Below are 20,278 nucleotides of genomic sequence, written 5' to 3'. Positions count from 1 at the left end.
GGCTGACGGACGACAGGCCACGGACCCTCGGCGAACGGGTGAGCCTCAGTGGCCCTCGGTTTTCTTCTACTCATTCTCAGATACGCTCGTCAGGTAGACGACAGTTTTCTCTTCATGTGCTTCACTTTGCCTTTTGTCCCCAAAACAATGACCACACTTACTTTGCGATTGGCCTGTGAGCCGGGCACCCTCGTGTGTCTGGCTCTGCTGTGGCCTTGGCCTTCCCGAGGGCACCACCGTGTGCAGGAAGGAGGGCTCCTTTCTTCCTCGCTCCCGGCACCGGTGATGACAGGTCCAGAATCACCCCAAGTGAACCCACAGCCTGAGGAGTTTGGGGGCGTCAGTCCTTCCGAGTCCTTGGCAGAGGGTTTTCTCGGGTCCTCTCACCCCGAGTTGGAGATGGCCGAGGACTCTGGCATCCCGCGGGGACGGAGAACGGGCTTCCTTCTGGCTCCCGGCCATAATGCGGCTATAGCCGCCATCACGGCTAAGTTCTAGGCTTCCCGTCCTGGCTGTGCTCTGAGCTTGGTCATCTCTGCCCCTCCTGGAAAGCTGTGAAAAACAAGCCCCCTGGGGACGCGGTGCCCATGGGCTCTCCTCTGGGTTTCTCTTTGCCTCTGTCCCTGGCCTGAGGACCCCTGGCCTCTCCGCTGTCCCCGAGCCCCCACACCCCGCCGTGCGGCGTGCACACCCCCCACAGTGTAGTCCGACCAGGTGCGGGACCTGCGGCCCAGGGCCCCCGTCACACACAACACCTGTTTGTAATTCAGATCCGTAAGTCCAACTTGAGTCCCTCTGGACTCACATCAAGATCAAGCCACCCTCTCAGCCTCCTGTCCTGTTCTGGAAACAGGAGCCGCCGACTCGCCACTGCGGGCGTGGTGAAGGGCGGGGGGTCTCAGGCGCGGGGCTCTGAAGGGAGGCGCTGCCTGGGCGAGGGTTTCTTGGACGAGGAGATGCCATTTCGGGAGCACTGTGTGAGGATCCCACATGCGACCGACGACCCCCCGGCAGACAGAGCAGGCGGCCGGGCTAGAGCCTCCGCAGGTCACCCTGGGCCTTCGGCTCCGACTGGCCGTGGGCCTCGCTCTGTGTGCCTGTTAGCAGACGGGCGGCCGCCGCTGCTCCGGGCCTCGGCTCAGACTGGCGGCCAAGCGTCCGCTGGGGCTCCGGCCCCACCGCGCGGCCCCACTGCGCGGCCTGTGGCCTTGCGGCCCGCACGGCAGGTGGCAGCGGGCGAGCGTGGGACCCTGTCTGCAGACCCTCTCCGTGAGCCCCAGCTTGTCCTCTGTGCCGCTGACAACAGTGTCCCAGCCCCCCGTTGCTGATTTCTCCCATTTTTTCTTCCGTGGGAAATCTTTAACTCTCGAGCATTGAACTGTATAGACCCCAACACCCAGGCTGTGAGGTGCCTCACCTTCCTCCCGCTCAGGCGGCCTCGGGTCTCGCGGCGGACCCTCTGACACCTGCGGAGAGAGGAGCGACAGGAATAAGGATGCAGCTTTTGTCGCGCTGCCAGAGCCCTGCCCCAACGGGCTCCGGGACGCGGCCCACCACCTCGCCACCCGGGTCCGGAGCACTCACTTCAGTGGGAAGCTGCTGACCAGACCCTGCGGCGGGGATGTCGGCTTTCCCTCTGCACGCACATCACAATGGAGACAAGTGGTGTCTGATGAGTGGGAAGGTCTCATGGGGGCTGAGGGGGCCCACGTGGACCCCCGGCATGAGGAAGGGGCGACAAGGACATAGCCCAGGCCACCCCTTGCCTGGCGCCTTCTCCTCACAACTCTGATTGCTGGTGGCAAGTCCTGGTGACCCAGGAGCCCCGAGCGTCTTCACATCACCTCCTGAAAGCAGGAAGCATATTCCTTGTCCTGGTGCCACCGGGCTGGGCAAGAGGTGACTTATCACCCCATTCAGTGGGCTGGCCTATAGGAGGGGGGAGCACGGGTCTCGGCAAGGGGCCAGGGACGGCGCTCATCCTAACGCTCGGGGCTGCATGTGGCAGGGACCAGGCACTGGGGTTCTGCACAATCTCCCCTTGGAGGTGTTGAAAGACCCCCCAAGGACAGATGTTTCTGGGACACTTCTAAATCAGAAGTGTGCCTCCCCGAGCCAACACTTGAGAATTACAGTGAAGATACAAACTGATGCTTGGATGATTAAAGACACAGCTTTATAGGAAACAGAAGCCCTTACAGATGAAGACCGACCATCCCTGAAGAGGAGGAAGTGAATGGGAACAGACTGCGGAACACCAAGGTTTGAGGAGCTGTTGGGGCAGAGAGGCCCCTGGGATCCACCTAGAGGCAGTGATGAGGGCTGAGTGGGGGCAGGGCTCTGACAGGTCACTGGGGGCCCCACAGGCTAAGCAGCCAGGTGAGTGGCTGCTGCCATCAAACTTCCCAGTCCACAGGTGACCGGAGGGCATCCTGAAAGTATAAGGATTACACTATTGGTTTAAAATGAAAGCAAAACCAACACAGAGCTGGGCAGTGGGATGGCGAAGGGCTACAGGGTAGAGATTTGTGGGGAGCATGGTGGCGACTATGTCGGTGCAAACATCAGCAGCCTTCACCTGAGGACACAGTGCCGGTGCAGGACGCACGAGGGATCCAACCTCCTTGGAAGGAACCATGATGCTTAGGGGAGCCGTCAGGGTCAACTCTTCCAGACTCGGGAACTGGACCAGAACTGTGACAACATGCAGCACCAGAGAAGGGATGCTACCCGTGCTCCTAAGTGAGCGGTGTGTGCAAGCCATCAGCCACCCACCCTCAGCCCTCCTGTGGCTTCTGGAGGACAGCCCTCATTCCTGGAGCAGCTAGTGTCTGGGCAGCCCACAGGAACTCTGTACTCCAAAACTTGGGTGGGGTGTGTTTTGGTTGGTCTCTTCATGTCCTTGGGGGCCAGCAAGGGTGTTCCCTTGTCCTGGCTACCTCGGCAGCAGTAGTTCCCTTCGGGAGCATCTACTAGAACATTTATTCCCCCTATTTGAAGCCTGACATTTAAGGAAATTACTTGTTGACCACACAGATAATCAGAGAAACTTCACAATGGGCAATACAGACTTAGGAGTGTCACAATCTGATAATTCAAACACCTACAATCCCCAAGCAGTGGGAGAATCTGGTGTCCAGATTTGCCACATTGTAATACTCAGAATATCCAATTCTCAACAAAAAAAATAATAAAACAGACAAAGAAATAGGAAAATATGGCCCATTCAAAGGAGGAAAAGAATTTGACAGAATTTTCCAGAAAAAGCCCAGACATTTAATAGTCAAGAATATTATATAAGCTGTCTTAAACATGCTCAATGATCCAAGGCAAAGAATGAAAGAAAATCGGGAAAATATTGAATAAACAAAAAGTATATCAATAAAGAGATAGGAACTACACAAAGGAACCAAACAGAAATTCTACCACTGATAAGTGTGAAATTAAAAATTCACTAGTGGAGATCACCACATTTGAGCAGAAGAAAGGATCCGTGAGCTCGAAGACAACTGAAATTATCCAGTCTGGGGACCAGGGAGAGAATGGAATGAAGGAACATGAACAGTGCCTGGTTGATTTAAGGTCCCAAAGGAGAAGAGAGGGGGCAGAGGGAAAAATATCTGAAGAAACGCTTGCTACACGCTTCCCAAATGTGATGGAAGGTATGGATCTACACATCCAAGATGCTCAACTAAGTCCAAGCAGGGAAAACTCAGAAGGGTTTGTCCAGAAGAGGTGTAGCACTGCCGGACTCTCAGAAACCCAAGAGAGGACTCTGAAAGCAGAGAGAAAGAAATGGTTTGTCTTATACAAGGAGCCTCGATAAGATCAATGGCTGTGTTCCCATCAGAAATCAGGGAAGCCAGAGGGCACATTAAAGTCCTGTAAGGAAAATAAAATCTGCCAACCAAGAATTCTAAATATAGCAAAATGATCTTTTGAGGATAAAGGAGAAATTAAAACATTCTTAGATAAACAAAAGCTGAGAGAATTCAGGACCCACAGACCTTCCTTATTCGAAATACTAAAGGCAGCTTTTGGGGCTAAAATGGAGGCTTTACACAGTAGAGGAGATAAAGAACTGGTGAAGACAACCACATGGGTCAGTAAGTGAGCCAGGATGGTCGTGCTGGGAGTTTGTAGCTCCCCTCCTCTCTATGTGACTTAAAAAACACATTCATGGGACAATAATTATAAATCTCTCCTAATAGGCGCACAATGTGTAAAGATGTAATCTGTGACATTAGCAATATGGAGGGAAAGGACTGGAGTATTTGTATGGTATTGAAATTAAGTTGGTATGATTCAACCTGGACTCTTATAAATTTAAGATGTTAATTATAATCCCGAAGATAACCAGTAAGAAGACAACTAAAAAATATAAGAAGGAAAGAATACAGGTATAAAAATGAAACAGTATGCAAATTCAACTAAATACAAAAAAGGCAGTAGTGATAGCATTGTGGAATAAAAAAAAAAAAATGAGGCATACAGAAAACAGATCGCGGGGGAAGAGGGTCCACTCGATGTTTAGTGAACGGAGCTGGGATAACAGAAACCCACATGGAAGAGAGGAAGCTGGATCCCTACCTCACACCAACCACGCCAGTGAACCATAGAGCACACACATCTCAAAATTCAATGCTGAAAACTTGTAGTAGAAAGTACAGACGACTCTCTTAGATGCTTGGGTTAAAGTTCAATCAAGACCAGAAAGCGTTATCATAAAATATGTCTACGTGTGAGTACATTGAAAGCTATGGCTCTGGCTCATCAGACGTCTGGTTAAACTAAGCATGCAGTCAAGTTGCTCCATAACACTCCATCTGTAATGCACCCAGCTAATGAGGGGTTTGTATTAAGAATATATACAGAATTCAAACAAATCTATAAGAAGAGCAGAAACGGCTGGACAGAAAACTGGGCCAAGGACAAGAGCAAGCACTTCCCTTGGGGGAAACTTACATGGGAAACGCAGGTTCAGCACCATCAGTCATGGGGGAAAGTCTGGGATGGACTGGAAGCCACCGGCCGGCACCACTGGATTTGTGGCACCAGGTGTTGAGGAGGATATGGACCAACTGGGCTTCATATACACTTCTGTGGGAGTGCAGACTACACACCCTATTTAGAACCCCCCCTGGCCTTATCACGCAGACTTGCTGCTGGTTACAGACCGGAGCAGCGGTGTCCGTCCTGCATGCTCACAGCAGAGGGGACGAGCGAGTGTGGGGTGAGAAGCATCACAGAAGGAAGGCAAGTGGACCCAGCAGCACAGATACAGAACGACCATCTAGACTACTAAGCAGTGAATGAAAAGATGATTCCCCCAAATTCCAAACATCACAGACACACTGTGTCCCTTCTGTGAAATAGAGTAGCCAATGAATTGCATGTGTGTATTTTCTAGGAACAGGTACGGTCTTGAAATGCAGAAGGAAGGGGAAAGACTAGAACAAAGACCCTAGCTGCAGATATAGACCAACGTCAGGACCTGCATTTTCTTGGCTGGTTGGTGCTTCCTCTGACACCAAAGATAGAATACAGAGTAAATTTAGAAAGCAGGTCACGCATAGATCAGTGATGAGTCTGTGTCCCAGATGAGATCATTATTCATATGCACCAAGGTCTAAAGCAAGGCATTGGGGTGGGCTAGTGTTTACTGAGCACCAGTCCAGGCTGAACACCGGGCAGCAGTGCTCACTGCCCCTCACCGAGTCCTCGCACGTCTCGCGCTGGGAAGTGACAGCCATACGTCCTCACCTCCTGGAGACCCAGGGACTCAGCGGGGTGGGGGTAAGAAACTTACTCTGGGGTGCGGAACCAGTAACGTCTCCACACCAGAAGGGCCCAAAGTCCAAGCTCACCTTAGGGGGCCCATTCCTTTGTAAGCACTCTGCTGAGAGCTACAGGCCTGGGGTCACCCACAGAGAGGTGGGCCCGGCGTGAAGCAGGGCACACAGGGTGTCAGGATCGGATGTGAGTTCTGGACCAAGCCTGACATGAGGAGAAGGTCCCAGGCTGGACTGGGGTGTGGACTCAGTGACCATGCATGGCCGTCTGAGGCCGGGATCTGAGTTCCGTTGGTTGGGAGCGAGCTTGCTGAGCTCAAAGCCAAGGGTTCGAGAGCATTGTCCTGACCACTTGGGCCTCCCTGGCTGGGGGGCAACACCCTTGGTGCCTTGGAGCATGAGGGCAACCAGTCTTCAGAATACAATGCGGACCCCAGCTGTGGGGGACCCAAGCCCTGCGGGGGGCTCTCACCCCTACATCTGAGCTGGGTCATCAGCTTCAGCCCTGGGGTCACCTTCAGTGACAGGGCGCTCCCAGGGCTGGTGGTGGTGGTGGCGGAGCTCACACCTGAGGACCTGGACAGCGACAGGAGCACCTTCCGCCTGGGTCTGCTAGGGCGGGACAGGAAGGAGAAACCCGTCACCAAGGAGGCCTTCCCCGTGGGGTGAGTGTGTGGGGTGAGCAGGACGTCCCCCTGCTAGGGTCCCCTCTTGTCTGTGGTCTCAAGAACAGGAAGAGCCTGGGAGGCTATTGGAGGGCGTGGGGGAGTCAGGCCGGAGGCTCCCGTGGGGAGGGCCCTACGCTTCCACCGCCAGCAGAAAAGGAAAACCGAGTCCCTGCGTGAAATCCTTTAACACGGGACAGAAGGAGCTTTGTCCGTGGGACAGGTCCTCCTGGCTCGTGTTCATTCTGACTGGCCAGTTTCCACACAGTCCGAGAACTGAGCATCCCCGACAGAGAAACAAACCCACAGGTCCGTCAGACCATCAGGAGGAGACTCTGCACGACCTTCTACCAACACGTGGCCACGATGGGTGCCCCCGGGGCCCTGGGTGAGCGTGTTCTCCACCGGCCTGGCCTCTAGCCCCGAGACCACACCGGCTATGGCCGATGAGGCCCAAGGAGCAGGGGTGGGGGTGCGGGGGGTCTCCAGTGCCGACTGGTCTCCTGGATCCAAACAGTTAAGTCACCACAGAAACATCTGGCACAACAAGAAAGCACTAATAGTGTTCTAGTTGCCCCCAGAGCCAGGGCTGCCGGGCCGGGACACAGGAAGCCAGCTGGGTACAGGACGACACCAGCACCCTGACCATCCAGGGGGTCTCAGGGGCCCCAGGGGAACCTGGACCAGTTCCCACGGGCACCAAGTGTGGGTCTGTCTTCTGAGCAAGAGAGCAGCCTCCCTCATGTCCCCTCCAGTATCCTGTCCTCATCCCTGCCCGCGTCCCCAGCATGGCCCGCTGACTCCATCAGCACCATGTCCCTCGTGGTCCCAGCAAGCACCCCCACCACAGGAGGCTGGGCCAGGGCCGTGGCAGCAGGGGTGTGGGAGAGCAGGGGGCGGTACAGGGGGAGGGGCATGTGCTTCCCTGGGGGCCGCCTCTCCCACACCCTGCTCAGCAGGTGGGGACCGGGCCAGGGTCGAGGGGGCCCAGAGTGAGGCCTGTGTGTCTCTGTGTTTGGTGAGTGAGAGTCAAGGAAATGCCTTGTCCTTTTTAATTTTATTTTAAATTGCATTCGATGGCGCTGGAGGAAGGACACGAGATCTCCAGACCAGCCAGGACGGTGTTTCCCAGCGCTGTCCCCTCGCGGCGGGCTCGGGTGAGTGGTGTAGAGACCCCGCCCTCACTAATGGTTGCAGCGCGACCCTCTCCTCTTGCTCAGTATTGCAGGGGAAGGCGACCTGTCCTGCTGCGGTCGGTCATGGGGACAGAAGTCCCCTGATCTCACCCTTTAAAACGTGTGCTGGAAACCAGGCGACGATCGGTCCGGGGCCACTTTCTGCGCCTGCAGCACTGAGGGTCGAAAGGCCATGTGCCCCCGGGGGCCTGTGCACGCAGCTGCGGTGCTGACTTCGCAGCCCCACAAAGACCAAAGGGCCAAAGGACAAGCCGAACGCGGCCCGGCGCCGTGGCAACACGGCAAGGGCCTGCGCCCTCCGCCCGCTGCCCCCCCGCCCTTCTAGGTGCAGAAGAACAGCGGACCCCCCCTGGGGCTTGCCACCAGCTCCCGTCGCAGGGGGCGAGGCCAAGGAGCGCCGCCTGAACTCTCCATGTGAAGCCAGTGCGATGAGCAGCCTGAGAGGCTGTCCACACCCGTGACCTCGGGGACACAGTGTTGTCCCCCAGTCCATGACCACGGCACCATGAGGCCTTCCACTGTGGTCTTCCGCGGCGGGTCGGATGGGCATGCGGCTGTTTTTCAGTCAGGAGAAACCATCCGGGACGCTCGCACACTTACCCAAGGGCAGGGGACGTCGGGTTGCTGCCTGAGTCCTGTGAGGATGCAAATGATAAGTCTGCGACATGAGAACAGAGGAGTGCCTGACACAGAGCTCACTCTCAAAACCCACGTCATCAGAAGCTCATTTGGGGTCCAGGGAAGCGGTCAGCACAGGAGCGCACCTCCCTCCCCGCCCTGGGCCCCAGCCTCACTCTGAGCCCTCCTGCTTCTCGCCCGGCGCCCCGACACCCAGGTGCCCTGAGTGCGCCCACGTTGGCGATGGGGTTCATACGGAGGGTACATGTTAAGTGAGGTCACCAGGCGGCCCTGACCTTGGTGATGGGTCTGCGTGTGAGGTGACAGCGGCAGGGACGGAGGTGCACAGAGAAAGGGCTCTTCCAGGACGCCGGTGGGGCGTGGAGGACAGAGGCATCAGAAGGACCCAACCTTGATGGCCCCTGGGTCTCAGGCTTCCAGCCTCCAGACTGGGGGATCTGGGGTCTGTCACTGAAGGCACCGTCTGTGTCCGCGGCGACGGGCACGGCTCTGTTGGTCAGCACCGACGGGCTCAGACAGCCTTGTGCAGCTGTCCCTGTAGCGGGGACAGGGCCCTCGTGCTGGGGCTGCCTCCTGCTTTCCTGCAATGATGCTGAACATCGTTTCACCTGGGCTTGTTCAACTCTGAGCCAGGCTTTTGATGAAGTCCAACGCACCATGTTTCCTTTTCCTTCTTTTTAAATTGTAAAACAATTTTAAATATTATTTCATATATTTTCACTCTAAGAATCAGGTGAATATACTTAACCCTTTGCAAAATAGAGAAAACTAAAACGTACCCAGAGTTCCATCATCCGAATGCGTTTCTCGGCATTTCCTGTCAATCTTGATTTCCCCATTCGTAGGATTTGTTTTGCTTTATACAATCGTAAATTTGCCATAAATGTAATTTCATACCTCTTTTCCCCATTATTATATCATAAGCATTTAAACAGTATTATTAAAGAGGCGCCTGGGGGGCTCCGTCGGTGGAGCCTCTGCCTTCGGCTCAGGTCATGATCTCAGGGTCTGGGTGGGGCTCCTGCCCAGCGGCGAGTCGGCTTGGCCCTCTCCCCCCCGCCCCTGCGAGCTCTCTCCCACTCCAGCAATAAAATCTTTTGAAGAACTCCTTACATAGTTTCCACAGCCAGACTCTCCAGCGGCTGCATCATCTTTCCAAGTCAGACATTCAGCCTATGCTGCTTAATGACTCACTTGATTTTGTGTTTTTTGATTGTTACAGAGTTTTTGTTATTATAAACAATGTGATAGTGAACACCTCTGCATAAAGCTTTGCCCACATTTTTTTAATTAACATATAAGGTGTCATTTGTAGCAGGGGTACAGGTCTGTGATTCAGCAGTCTCACACATTTCACAGCACTTGATATAGCACACACCCTCCTCACTGTCCATCACCAGCCGCCCCGTCCCTACCCCCAGCCCCCGGCAACTCTCCGTTTGTTTCCTGAGATTAAGAAACTGCATAGTATTCCATTGTGTATATACACAACATCTTTATCCATTCATCTGTTGATGGACATCTAGGTTCTTTCCATAGTTTGGCTATTGTGGACATTGCTGCTATAAACATTCGGGTGCACGTGCCCCTTCGGATCACTACGTTTGTATCTTTAGGGTAAATACCCAGTAGTGCGATTGCTGGGTCTTAGGGCAGCTCTATTTTCAGCTTTTTGAGGAAGCTCAATGCTGTTTTCCAGAGTGGCTGCACCAGCTTGCATTCCCACCAACAGTGTAGGAGGGTTCCCCTTTCTCTGCATCCTCGCCAGCATCTGTCATTTCCTGACTTGTTGATTTTAGCCATTCTGACTGGTGTGAGGTGATATCTCATTGTGGTTTGGATTTGTATTTCCCTGAAAACGAGTGACGTGGAGCACTTTTTCATGTATGTGTCTGTTGGCCATCTGGAGGTCTTCTCTGTAGAAATGTCTGTTCATGTCCTCTCCCATTTCTTGATTTGTTCTTTGGGTGTTGAGTTTGAGAAGTTCTTTATAGATTTTGGATATGAGCCCTTCATCTGATATGTCATTTGCGAATATCTTCTCCCATATTCTTCTTCTTTTGAGAACTTGTCTTTTGAGAACTTCTTTTGAGAAGAAGAATATCTTCTTCCTCATTCTGTCGGTTGTCTTTTGGTTTTAACTGTTTCCTTTGCTGTGCAAAACCTTTTGATTTTGATGAAGTCCCACTACTTCATTTTTGCCCTTGCTTCCCTTGCCTTTGGCAATGTTTCTAGGAAGAAGTTGCTGTGGCTGAGGTCAAAGAGGTTGCTACCTGTGTTCTCTTCAAGGATTTTGATGGATCCCTTCCTCCCATTGAGGTTTTTCATCCATCTTGAGTTTATTTTTGTGTGTGGTATAAGGAAATGGACCAGTTTCATTCTTCTTTGCATGTGGTCTTCCAATTTTCCCAACATCATTTGTAGAAGAGACTGTCTTTTTTCCATTGGACATTCTTTCCTGCTTTGTCAAAGATTAGTTGACCACAGAGTTGAGGGTCCATTTCTGGGCTAATTCTGTTCCATTGATCTACGCGCCTGTTTTTGTGCCAGTACCATACTGTCTTGATGATGACAGCTTTGTAATAGAGCTTGAAGTCTGGAATTGTGATGCCACCAATTTTGCTTTACTTTTTCAACATTTTTCTGGCTATTCAGGTCTTTTCTGGTTCCATATAAATTTTAGGATTATTTTTTCCATTTCTGTGACAAAAGTTGATTGTACTTTGATAGGGATTGCATTAAATGTGTAGATCTCTCTAGGTAGCATAGACATTTCCCCAATATATGTTCTTCCAATCCATAGGCATGGAATGTTTTATCCATTTCTTTGTGTCTTCCTCGATTTCTTTCATAAGAACATTATAGTTTTCTAAGTACAGATTTTTTCCCTTGTTGGTTAAGTTTATTCCTAGTTATCTTACGGTTTGGGGTATAATTGTAAATGGAATAGACTCCTTAATTTCTCTTTCTTTTGTCTTGTTGTTGGTATATAGAAATGCAACCGATTTCTGTGCATTGATTTTATATCCCGACACTCTACTGAATTCCAGTATGAGTTCTAGCAGATTTGGAGTGGAGTCTTTTGGGTTTTCCACAGAAAGCATCATATCATCTGCAAAGAGTGAGAGTCTGACTTATTCTTTGCCAATTTGGATGCCTATTATTTCTTTTTGTTGTCTGATTGCTGAGGCTAGGACTTCTAGTACTATATTGACTAGCAGTGGTGATAATGGACATCCCTGCTGTGTTCCTGACCTTAGTGGAAAAGCTCTCAGTATTTCCCCATTGAGAATGATATTCACGGTGGGTTTTTCATAGACGGCTTTGATGATATTGAGGAATGTGCCCTCCATCCCTACAGTGTGAAGACTTTTGATCAAAAAAGGATGTTGTACTTTTTTTTTTAAGATTTTATTTATTTATCTGACAGAGAGAGGTCACACGTAGGCAGAGAGGCAGGCAGAGAGAGAGAGAGGAGGAAGCAGGCTCCCCGCTGAGCAGAGAGCCCAATGCGGGACTCGATCCCAGGACCCTGAGATCATGACCTGAGCCGAAGGCAGCGGCTTAACCCACTGAGCCACCCAGGCGCCCAAATGTTGTACTTTGTCTGGTGCTTTTCAGCATCTATTGAGAGTGTCATGTGGTTCTCATTCTTTCTTTTATTAATGTGCTGTATCTCATTGATTTGTGGATGTTGAACCAACCATTAGCCCTGTAATAAATCCCACTTGGTCATGGTGAATAATCCTTTTAATGTACTGTTGGTTACTATTGGCTGGTGTTTTGGTGAGAATGTTTGCATCCATGTTCATCAGGGATATTGGTCTGTAATTCTCATTTTTTATGGGATCTTTGTCTGCTTTTGGGATCAAGGTAATGCTGGCCTCATAAAATGAGTTTGGAGGTTTTCCTTCCATTTCTATTTTTTGGAACAATTTCAGAAGAATAAGTATTAATTATTTAAATGTTTGGTAGAATTCCCCTGGGAAGTCATCTGGCCTGGATTCTTGTTTTGGGGAGATTTTTCATTACTGCTTCAATTTCCTTGCTGGTTCTGTTCAGGTTTTCTATTGCTTCCTGGTTCATTTTTGGTAGTGTATATGTTTCTAGGAATGTATCCATTTCTTCTAAATTGTTAATTTGTTGGCATATAGTTTCTTATATGTTCTTATAATTGTAATTCTTTGATGTTGGTTGTGATCTCTCCTCTTTCATTTATGATTTTATTAATTTAGGTCCTTTCTCTTTTTCTTTTGGATAAGTCTGGCCAGGGATTTATCAACCTTATTAATTCTTTCAAAGAATCAGCTCCTAGTTTCGTTGATTTGTTCTACTATTTTTATGGTTTCCATTTCATTGATTTCTGCTCTGATCTTTATGATTTCTCTTCTCTTACCGGGTTTAAGCTTTCTTTGGTGTTCTTTCTCCAGGTCCTTTAGGTGTAGGGTTAGGTTGTGTACTTGAGACCTTTCTTGTTTCTTGAGAAAGGCTTGTATCACTGTATACTTTCCTCTCATGACCACCTTTACTGTGTCCCAAACATTTTGAACCATTGTTTTCATTATCATTTGTTTCCATGAATTTTTTCAATTCTTCTTTAATTTCCTGGTTGACCCATTCATTCCTTAGTAGGATGCTCTTTAGCTTCCACGTATTTAGGTTCTTTCCAATTTTCTTCTTGTGCTCGAGTTCAAGTTTCAAAGCATTGTGGTCCAAAAATATTCAGGGAATGATCCAGTCTTTTGGTACCAGTTGAGACCTGATTTGTGACCCAAGATGTGACCTGTTCTGGAGAATGTTCCATATGTGCTAGAGAAGAAGGTGTGTTCTGTTGCTTTTGGATGGAATGTTCTGAATATATCTGTGATGTCCATCTGGTCTGCTTTGTCCACATTTATAATTGACTCCTTCAGGTAATAATATTAAACAACTGAGTGGTTCCTAAGTTATCTTCATTTAATCCTTACAAAATCCTTATAGGGAGATAATTTTGTTGTCTCCTTTAGAGGGGGAGACCAGCACAGACAAATTAGGTTTCCTGCTTAAGGTTACGGGCAGAGCCAGGTTGAATCCAGGAAGCCTGCATTCTCAGGAGCACAATACCTGGGTCAAAAGCTCATTAATAGATTTAACCAAAGGAATACTTTTAAAAATAAACCTATCATCATGTACATCATGACAACTGCACATCAAATTTGCTAAGAGAGTAGATCTTAAGCATTCTCACACATACCTACAGGAAAGGTAACTATGTAAGATGATGATGTGGATGATGTGTTAATTTGACATTTCACAATAATTACATATACCATATTTTTCTTTAGTAGATAGTGCTTTTTGTATCATATCAAAGAAAACTTTGCCTAACACAAAATCACAATTTATCATTTCTTCTAGAAGTTTTAAAGTTTTACCTCCTAAATTCGGGTGTATGATCAGTTTTGAGTTACTTATATAGTTGAAGTATGGTATTAAGTTATTTTTATTTCAAGATGGCTATCCAGTTGTTTTAATACCATCTGTTGAAAGTATCATTTCTCTCTAATGAATTGTCTTGACACCTTTGTTTAAAATCAATTAACCATAAACATAAAGGCCTATTCCTAGAATTTTTATTCTATTCCACTGACTTGTCTATCCTTATGCTAGTACTACACTGTCCTGATTTCTGTAGGTTTTTAGTAAATTTTGAAGTCAGTGTTGTACAATTCTTGCAATTTGTTCTCTTTTGAAAATTGTTCTGCTACTCCAGGTCCTCTGAATTTCCACACACATTTCATGATCAACATGTTGGTTTCCTTTTTAAAAAATAGACCCTCTTGGTATTTTTTACTCCAGTTTTGTTAAATTTATTATCTTTAATGTCACTGTTAATGGAATACTTAATATTGCCTTCAATTTAATTTTTGCCAAATATAGAAATATCATTGAACTTGCTATTTTTTTAATAAGACAAAGTCAAAAGAGATATTTTGGAGCAGGAGAGAGAGAACGAGAGAGAGGAGGGCAAAGGGAGAGGGAGAGAGAGAGAATCTTAATCAGGCTGCACGCCCAGTGAGGAGCCTGATTCAGGGCTCAGTCTGACAATCCTGAGATCATGATCTGAGCTGAAATTGAGGGCAGACGCTTAACACACTGACCCACCCAGGCACCCCAAAAGGTATTTATTTTTTAGCAACTGTTTCCATTCCAGAAAATGGTAAATTACATACAACATTTCTAGGTCAACTAGCACAACTGAAAAATTTCAACTTTGACCACAGCTGAAATGATTTGCTGTAGAGATGGCTGGAGGCACACGGAGTTTCCTGGAGCCAGGTGGGGACAGTAGCGGAATTCAGATGTGTTCTGAGTAACACTGAAGATAAATGTCCTGGAGCTTACTGGAGAGCTCTTCAGCTGCTTCTTACAAAGCTATTTTATTACCAGTAGTTTCTTGCTTTGTTTTGTTTTAGAATCACGTTGTCTGTGATTAACAGTTTAACTTTCTATTCTTTATTCCTTTTTTCATTTTATTTCACTGGTTGGAACTTTAGTACAATGTTAGATAAAAGTAGTGAGTGTGGACATCCTTGCCTTGTCCCCAGTCAGAAGAGGGAGAGTATTCAGTCTTTCACCAGGAAGTGCAATGTATTTCATAGCTGTTCATTGTCAGAATGTAAATCTTTTCACTTCATTCCTAATTTGCTGAGAATATTTTTTTTATCATGAATGAGAGGTTTTTTGTTTTTGTTTTTGTTTTTTTTTAGATTTTTATTTGTTTATTTGACAGAGAAGACACAAAGAGAGGGAACATAAGCAGGGAGAGTAGGAGAGGGAGAATCAGACTTCCCACCAAGCAGGGCCTGATGCGGGGCCGATCCTAAGACCCTGGGATCATACCCTGAGCCAAAGGCAGACGCCTAACGACTGAGCCACCCAGGTGCTCCTGAATGAGAGTTTCTTTCTGGCAACTCCTTTTTCTGAATTGACATCATTATATTATTATTGACCTTCACTGTTAATATTTTGTATAAGACCTACCGGTCTTCACATAGCCATGGTACTTGAGCGTGTTGCTAGATCTGGCCTGCTAATATTTACTCAATGGTTTCTATCTATATTTTCTTCAAGGATCTTGCTTCATTGTATTCTTTTGTGATGACATTGTCTGGTTTTGGTATCGGGTTGAAACTGGCCTCACAGAATGGGTTTCCCTTCCTCTGTTTTTGAAAGAGCTTGTGTACAACTGTTATTTTTTAATTAGGATAAAAATTTAGAATTCAACAGTGTAGCTACCAGGGCTGGGGATTCTCTATTTTTATTTGTTTAGGTTTGCTAATCTGTACAAACTGACTGGAAAGGGAACTACCTTTCTTAAGTGAGAATGCATTTTTCAACTTTGGAAGATTTAGAATTAAGTGTACAAATGTTTAAGAGACCCAAGTCCATGCTGTCACTACTGTTGCATTAGAAAGCCCTATATGCATATTTGGTATTTACCTTCTTGGATGCCAAAGAGAATGCGTCCTCCTGGGTGTGAGGGGGTAGGGTCTGAGCTATTGAGGTCTCAAAGCTCTGCCCACAGTTAGGAGGTGAGCCCAGCCTTATCCAATCTTTGGCATCAAAGTGGGAAAGATGGTCTGTCTCAGATAATCCACAAAGGAGTTAAATGTGATGAGGGGTAGTGTCCAGCAGGATGGCCGTGAATGGTCAGGGCAGACTCGGATACCTGAGACTGGGGATAAGATGTCCCTGAGACTGCTCTACCACGCATTCTGGAGGGGAGCTCGGGAGCCAGACTTGGGAGAAGAGGGCTTGAACGCATTCATCTGGACACACACGACAACTAGGTGGGCCACGCTGTCAGTACCTGCCTGGTCATCGTGACTTTGTTCTTGAACACTGTCCTTCCTGCCACTCAGAAGAAGCTGTGTGGCACCCAGAAGGGACGGTAGGGTGGGGTGCCGATGGAACGGAGCGCAGTGCCACCACGGTCTCCAGGTATGGCAGGAGGCTGGATGGGAGTGAGCGGCGGGGAGGGGTCGTGCCCCATTGTGTTAACCATGGTTTAAGCTGTGACGTGGCCAGTCACACCCAGTCCCCACTGAAGACCGGCCTCCGGCGTCTCCCACATGGAACTCTGAGTCCCGGCTACTAACGAACAGAGCGGGCTGTGTGTCGACCTGGGCAAGGAGCAGGGGAGCCCTCGCGGTGGGAGTGCGTGGTGCCGGGATCCTGGGGGACAGGCCGCAAGTCCCCCAGCGGCTGGCTGCAGGCTGGCTGCACACGTCCACACACATACAGTGCTGGCTGCACACGTCCACACACATCCCAGGCAAGTCCCCCAGGAGCTGGCTGCAGGCTGGCTGCACACGTCCACACACATCCCAGGCACACGGGATGCTTCTGTTCCAGTCACGCCCACGTTTCGATCATGCTTCCCTCAAACACGTGCCCCACAATTTAGAACTTCTGTGTCTTCACCTTCCTTCCCTCATACTCCCCGTCCCACCTCTGTCCCTGTCGGAGCTGCATCCCTAAGAACACTGGAACTACTTTAAACCAGCCAACCCTGCCCTCCCCCCAGCTCTTGTGGGGAGGCTTAGACCCTCTGTTGGCTCTCCCTCCTGTATTTGAGGCTCATGCATGGCCGCCCCTCACCTACCGTTGGCCCCAAGTTCCCTGGGAACACGGTACTGGACAGCTGACGGGAGAGCGTATCCGACAGCAGGAGCTCCTTGGACGTAACCCTGGTGGGATGGGGCAGGAGGAAGTGGAGACACACATCAGCAAGAAAGGGAAGGCGGACAGCTGCTGACAGCCGCCGGCCACAGCATGCTGCGGGCCCCTTACTGTGGTTTCCCCTCCTTCCACAGCCCGCAGGCCTGCTGCGCGCCGGGAGACCCCCGCCCCCTGAGAGGAGGGGCTGCACCAGCAGCAGGGACTCTGAACGGCGACGGGCAGGTGGTGCTGTGCGCCCTGGATCTCCACCACATGCCAGGGGGATGCGGAACGACATAGCAGGGCCCGCTGAGGGGCCCCCGAGACACAAGGAAGAATGACTTGGAGACACCCAGCCCGGCACCATGACTTGCAGGCTGAAGGGGACACAAATTCTGTCAGTGTCCCTACGGAGCCGACAAGTGCGTTCGTCTCCAGCACCTCCCGGCATGAATGCAACCGCGGCCACACACTGACTGCTGTCCTGTAAGACTCGGGGCCCCAATGTCCCTGTCCTGGGCCTATGATGTGGAGCAGGCGTCTGGAGCCCCTGCTCAGGCTCGCTGGCTGGGCGGCTACAGGACGGGCCCCGGCGAGGGCTGGTGGGATGGAGGTCCCACACAGTTCTGGAAGCTTAGCTTCAGATGTGGGGCCCCTCCCCTCTCCATTTCTCCGTCTGGTCATTTCTGTGGGGCCGCCTGTGGAATGTGCTCCGGTAGGCACATGGCCCAGAAGGGATTGTGCGAATGAGACAGGCCAATGGCGACCCCCAGAGCCCGGCCCCGAGCTTCCTCTAAAATGCGCCCACGATTAACATCGGTTATGGAGTTGTGACTCCATAAGCACCCACAGCTGCTTACACACAGCTCTGAGCATCAAGAGGTGTAGACAGCCGGGTCTGCAGGCGCAGGCTCTGGTCTGCGCAGTGGGCGTGACCCGAAGGCTGCGGGCACACCCAGGCCCCCACCGGCCCCGCCCAGCACGAAGTCCCAGTTACCCTAGAAATGCTTCCCGCTGCAAAGAACGGCTGCCCAGGTGTTAGCGCCTGCCACGTCCAGGGGTCTGTAAGGCCACCTGTGCTCCCTGACACGTTAGTGCTCCCTTCCCCCAAGTCGCCCAGCTTTCGGGGCAGAGAGGCCAAACTGTATCTAAACAAGAAGATCCCAGTGATGAGAAGCAGGGTACACCTTCCAGGTGGGACAGTGAATTCGGGGTGCTTTCTTTTAACACGACAAACCTCACAATACACGGAATTTTAAAGCAGGCCCCTAAGGAGGTAAACAACAGGGTTATAATTTTTTAAAAGAAAAAGTTATGTGTGTGATGCACATGGAGACACTCTATGTGGGAGACTTGAAAGACCCCAGTCAAAACGCCAGCAGCGGACACTGGTGGACAGAGGAAGGAACGACTTCTGCCTGCACACTGGGCATATTGATAAGTGCCAAATTTTCTAAAATAAATACTCAATAATGTGGCAATCTGAAAAATTTTTAAGGTGGAAATTTATGATCCTGGTGCACCAATTTTCAATTATTCTTGTTGGAAAGGGACAAAATAGGAAATGTGGAGACAGAAGGAGAAAATTGCCATCCGAAAGCCAAGGAGAGAGCCTGACAGGCCCCTGACCCTGCCCACCCCCTGTGATTTCAGGCTCCGGCCCCCAGAACAGTGAGACCACAGTCTGGTGGCTTATGCCCCTGACTTTGTGGCCCTTTGGGGCGACAGCCCTGTGAACTAAGACACTCACTGGAATGGGAGCCCAGTTCCTGTGTCTCGGTGACTTTTCACAACAGCACAGTCCTGTGTGCAGACAGTGCGTGTTGTACAGTGAGTAGCAGCCTCGACTGTGACCTTCACCGTGGGCCACTTTCTGCCTCTGCGATTTCATGTGTGCATGTGTGCATGCGTGCGGCGCTCTGGGGCTCTCGGAGCAACGTGAAACCAGGTATGAGGAGCCGTCCTAAGGAGGCTCGGACTCAACTCCCCACGTGTTCTCTGACCGACACAATCAGTGAGCTCTGACTTCCTCCTGTCCGTTCAGAAGTTAACGGTGTGGACGGACTGGAGAACAAGGCGGTGAACCCGGGTTAGGGTTGAGTGTGACGACGTTACACATTATTTAAAAATATCCCATCAGAGATGAATTACCTTCCAAAGTCATTTGAGTTACGAAGAGCAGGAAGCCCACATTCACACACATCAAACGACTCTGGCGAGTGTACCACGCGCCTCTGTGCGGATGGGCTCTGGCCGCGGTCTGCGCACTGCATGAATGAAAATGAACAAAGAGGGGAAGCAGGTGATACTCACGTTCCTTCAGAAAATCCAGTCCGTTTTTAGTCAGTGTGGAGTGACCCTGTCTCAGAGACTCAGGCCGGGGTCCCCCAGAGGGACAGCACCCCTCGTCCCACACGCACCCCGTGAGCACAGGCAGCCGCGGTCCTCTTTGGTGGGAGCCTGGGAGCGGGACTGCTGGGCAAATGGTAAGAGCAGAGTCCGAGCTCTAAGAAACCGCCAAATGGCTTTCTGAAGTGGCATCGCTTTCCGGTTCCCCTGTGACTTCCAACTGCTGCCCCTCGGGCTTTGGCTTCTCAGGGTCCCCCCGGCACTCAGCGCCATTAGCCTTTCCCACCGGGTCCTGCTAACTGGCAGGGCTGCGGCATGGATTCGCATTTTCCGGATGGTAAATGACATGGAACTCCTTTTCGGGTGACTATCTGCCACCCATATATCCTGTTTGGTGGAGACCATTAAAATCTTTTCCCCATTTTAAAAGTAGAGCTGTTTTAAGGAAGACATCCAGATGGCCAACAGACACATGAGAAAGTGCTCCACATCACTCGGCATCAGGGAAATACAAATCAAAACCACAATGAGATATCACCCCACACCAGTCAGAATGGCTAAAATTAATGAGTCAGGAAATGACAGATGCTGGTGAGGATGCGGACAAAGGGGAACCCCCTACACTGTTGGTGGGAATGCAAGCTGGTGCAGCCACTCTGGAAAACAGCATGGAGGTTCCTCAAAAAGCTGAAAATAGGGGTGCCTGGTGGTTAAGTGTCAGCCTTCAGCACAGGTCATGATCCCAGGGTCCCAGGATGGAGCCCCTCAATGGGTTCCCTGCTCAGCAGAAAGTCTGCTTCTCCCTCTCCCACTCCCCCTGCTTGTGTCCCCTCTCTTGGTGTGTCTCTCTCTGTCAAATAAATAAATGATTTTTTTTTAAGTTGAAAATAGGGTGCCTCGGTGGCTCAGTGGGTTAAAACCTCTGCCTTCGGTT

The 20,278-nt window shown here is 50.1% G+C and overlaps 1 protein-coding gene across 1 annotated transcript in view; it reads right to left on the bottom strand.

Annotated features, from left to right (window-relative positions):
- The window catches only part of ZDHHC11B (zDHHC palmitoyltransferase 11B (putative)), a 54,839-nt gene that overhangs the window by 4,799 nt on the left and 29,762 nt on the right, over positions 1–20,278 (bottom strand). Inside the window, exons 8-10 of the mRNA XM_082724583.1 lie at positions 19,147–19,262; positions 16,940–17,024; positions 1,418–1,466 (exon numbers count right to left, since the gene is read on the bottom strand). Coding sequence (XP_082580709.1) covers positions 1,418–1,466; positions 16,940–17,024; positions 19,147–19,262 — 250 coding nt within the window. The remainder of the gene's footprint in view (positions 1–1,417; positions 1,467–16,939; positions 17,025–19,146; positions 19,263–20,278) is intronic.

This window comes from Mustela nivalis (genome assembly GCF_964662115.1).
Source record: "Mustela nivalis genome assembly, chromosome: 3".
NCBI lineage: Eukaryota > Metazoa > Chordata > Mammalia > Carnivora > Mustelidae > Mustela > Mustela nivalis.
The sequence above is the reverse complement of the archived record's forward strand: the minus strand, read 5'-3'. Positions and strand labels throughout refer to the sequence as shown.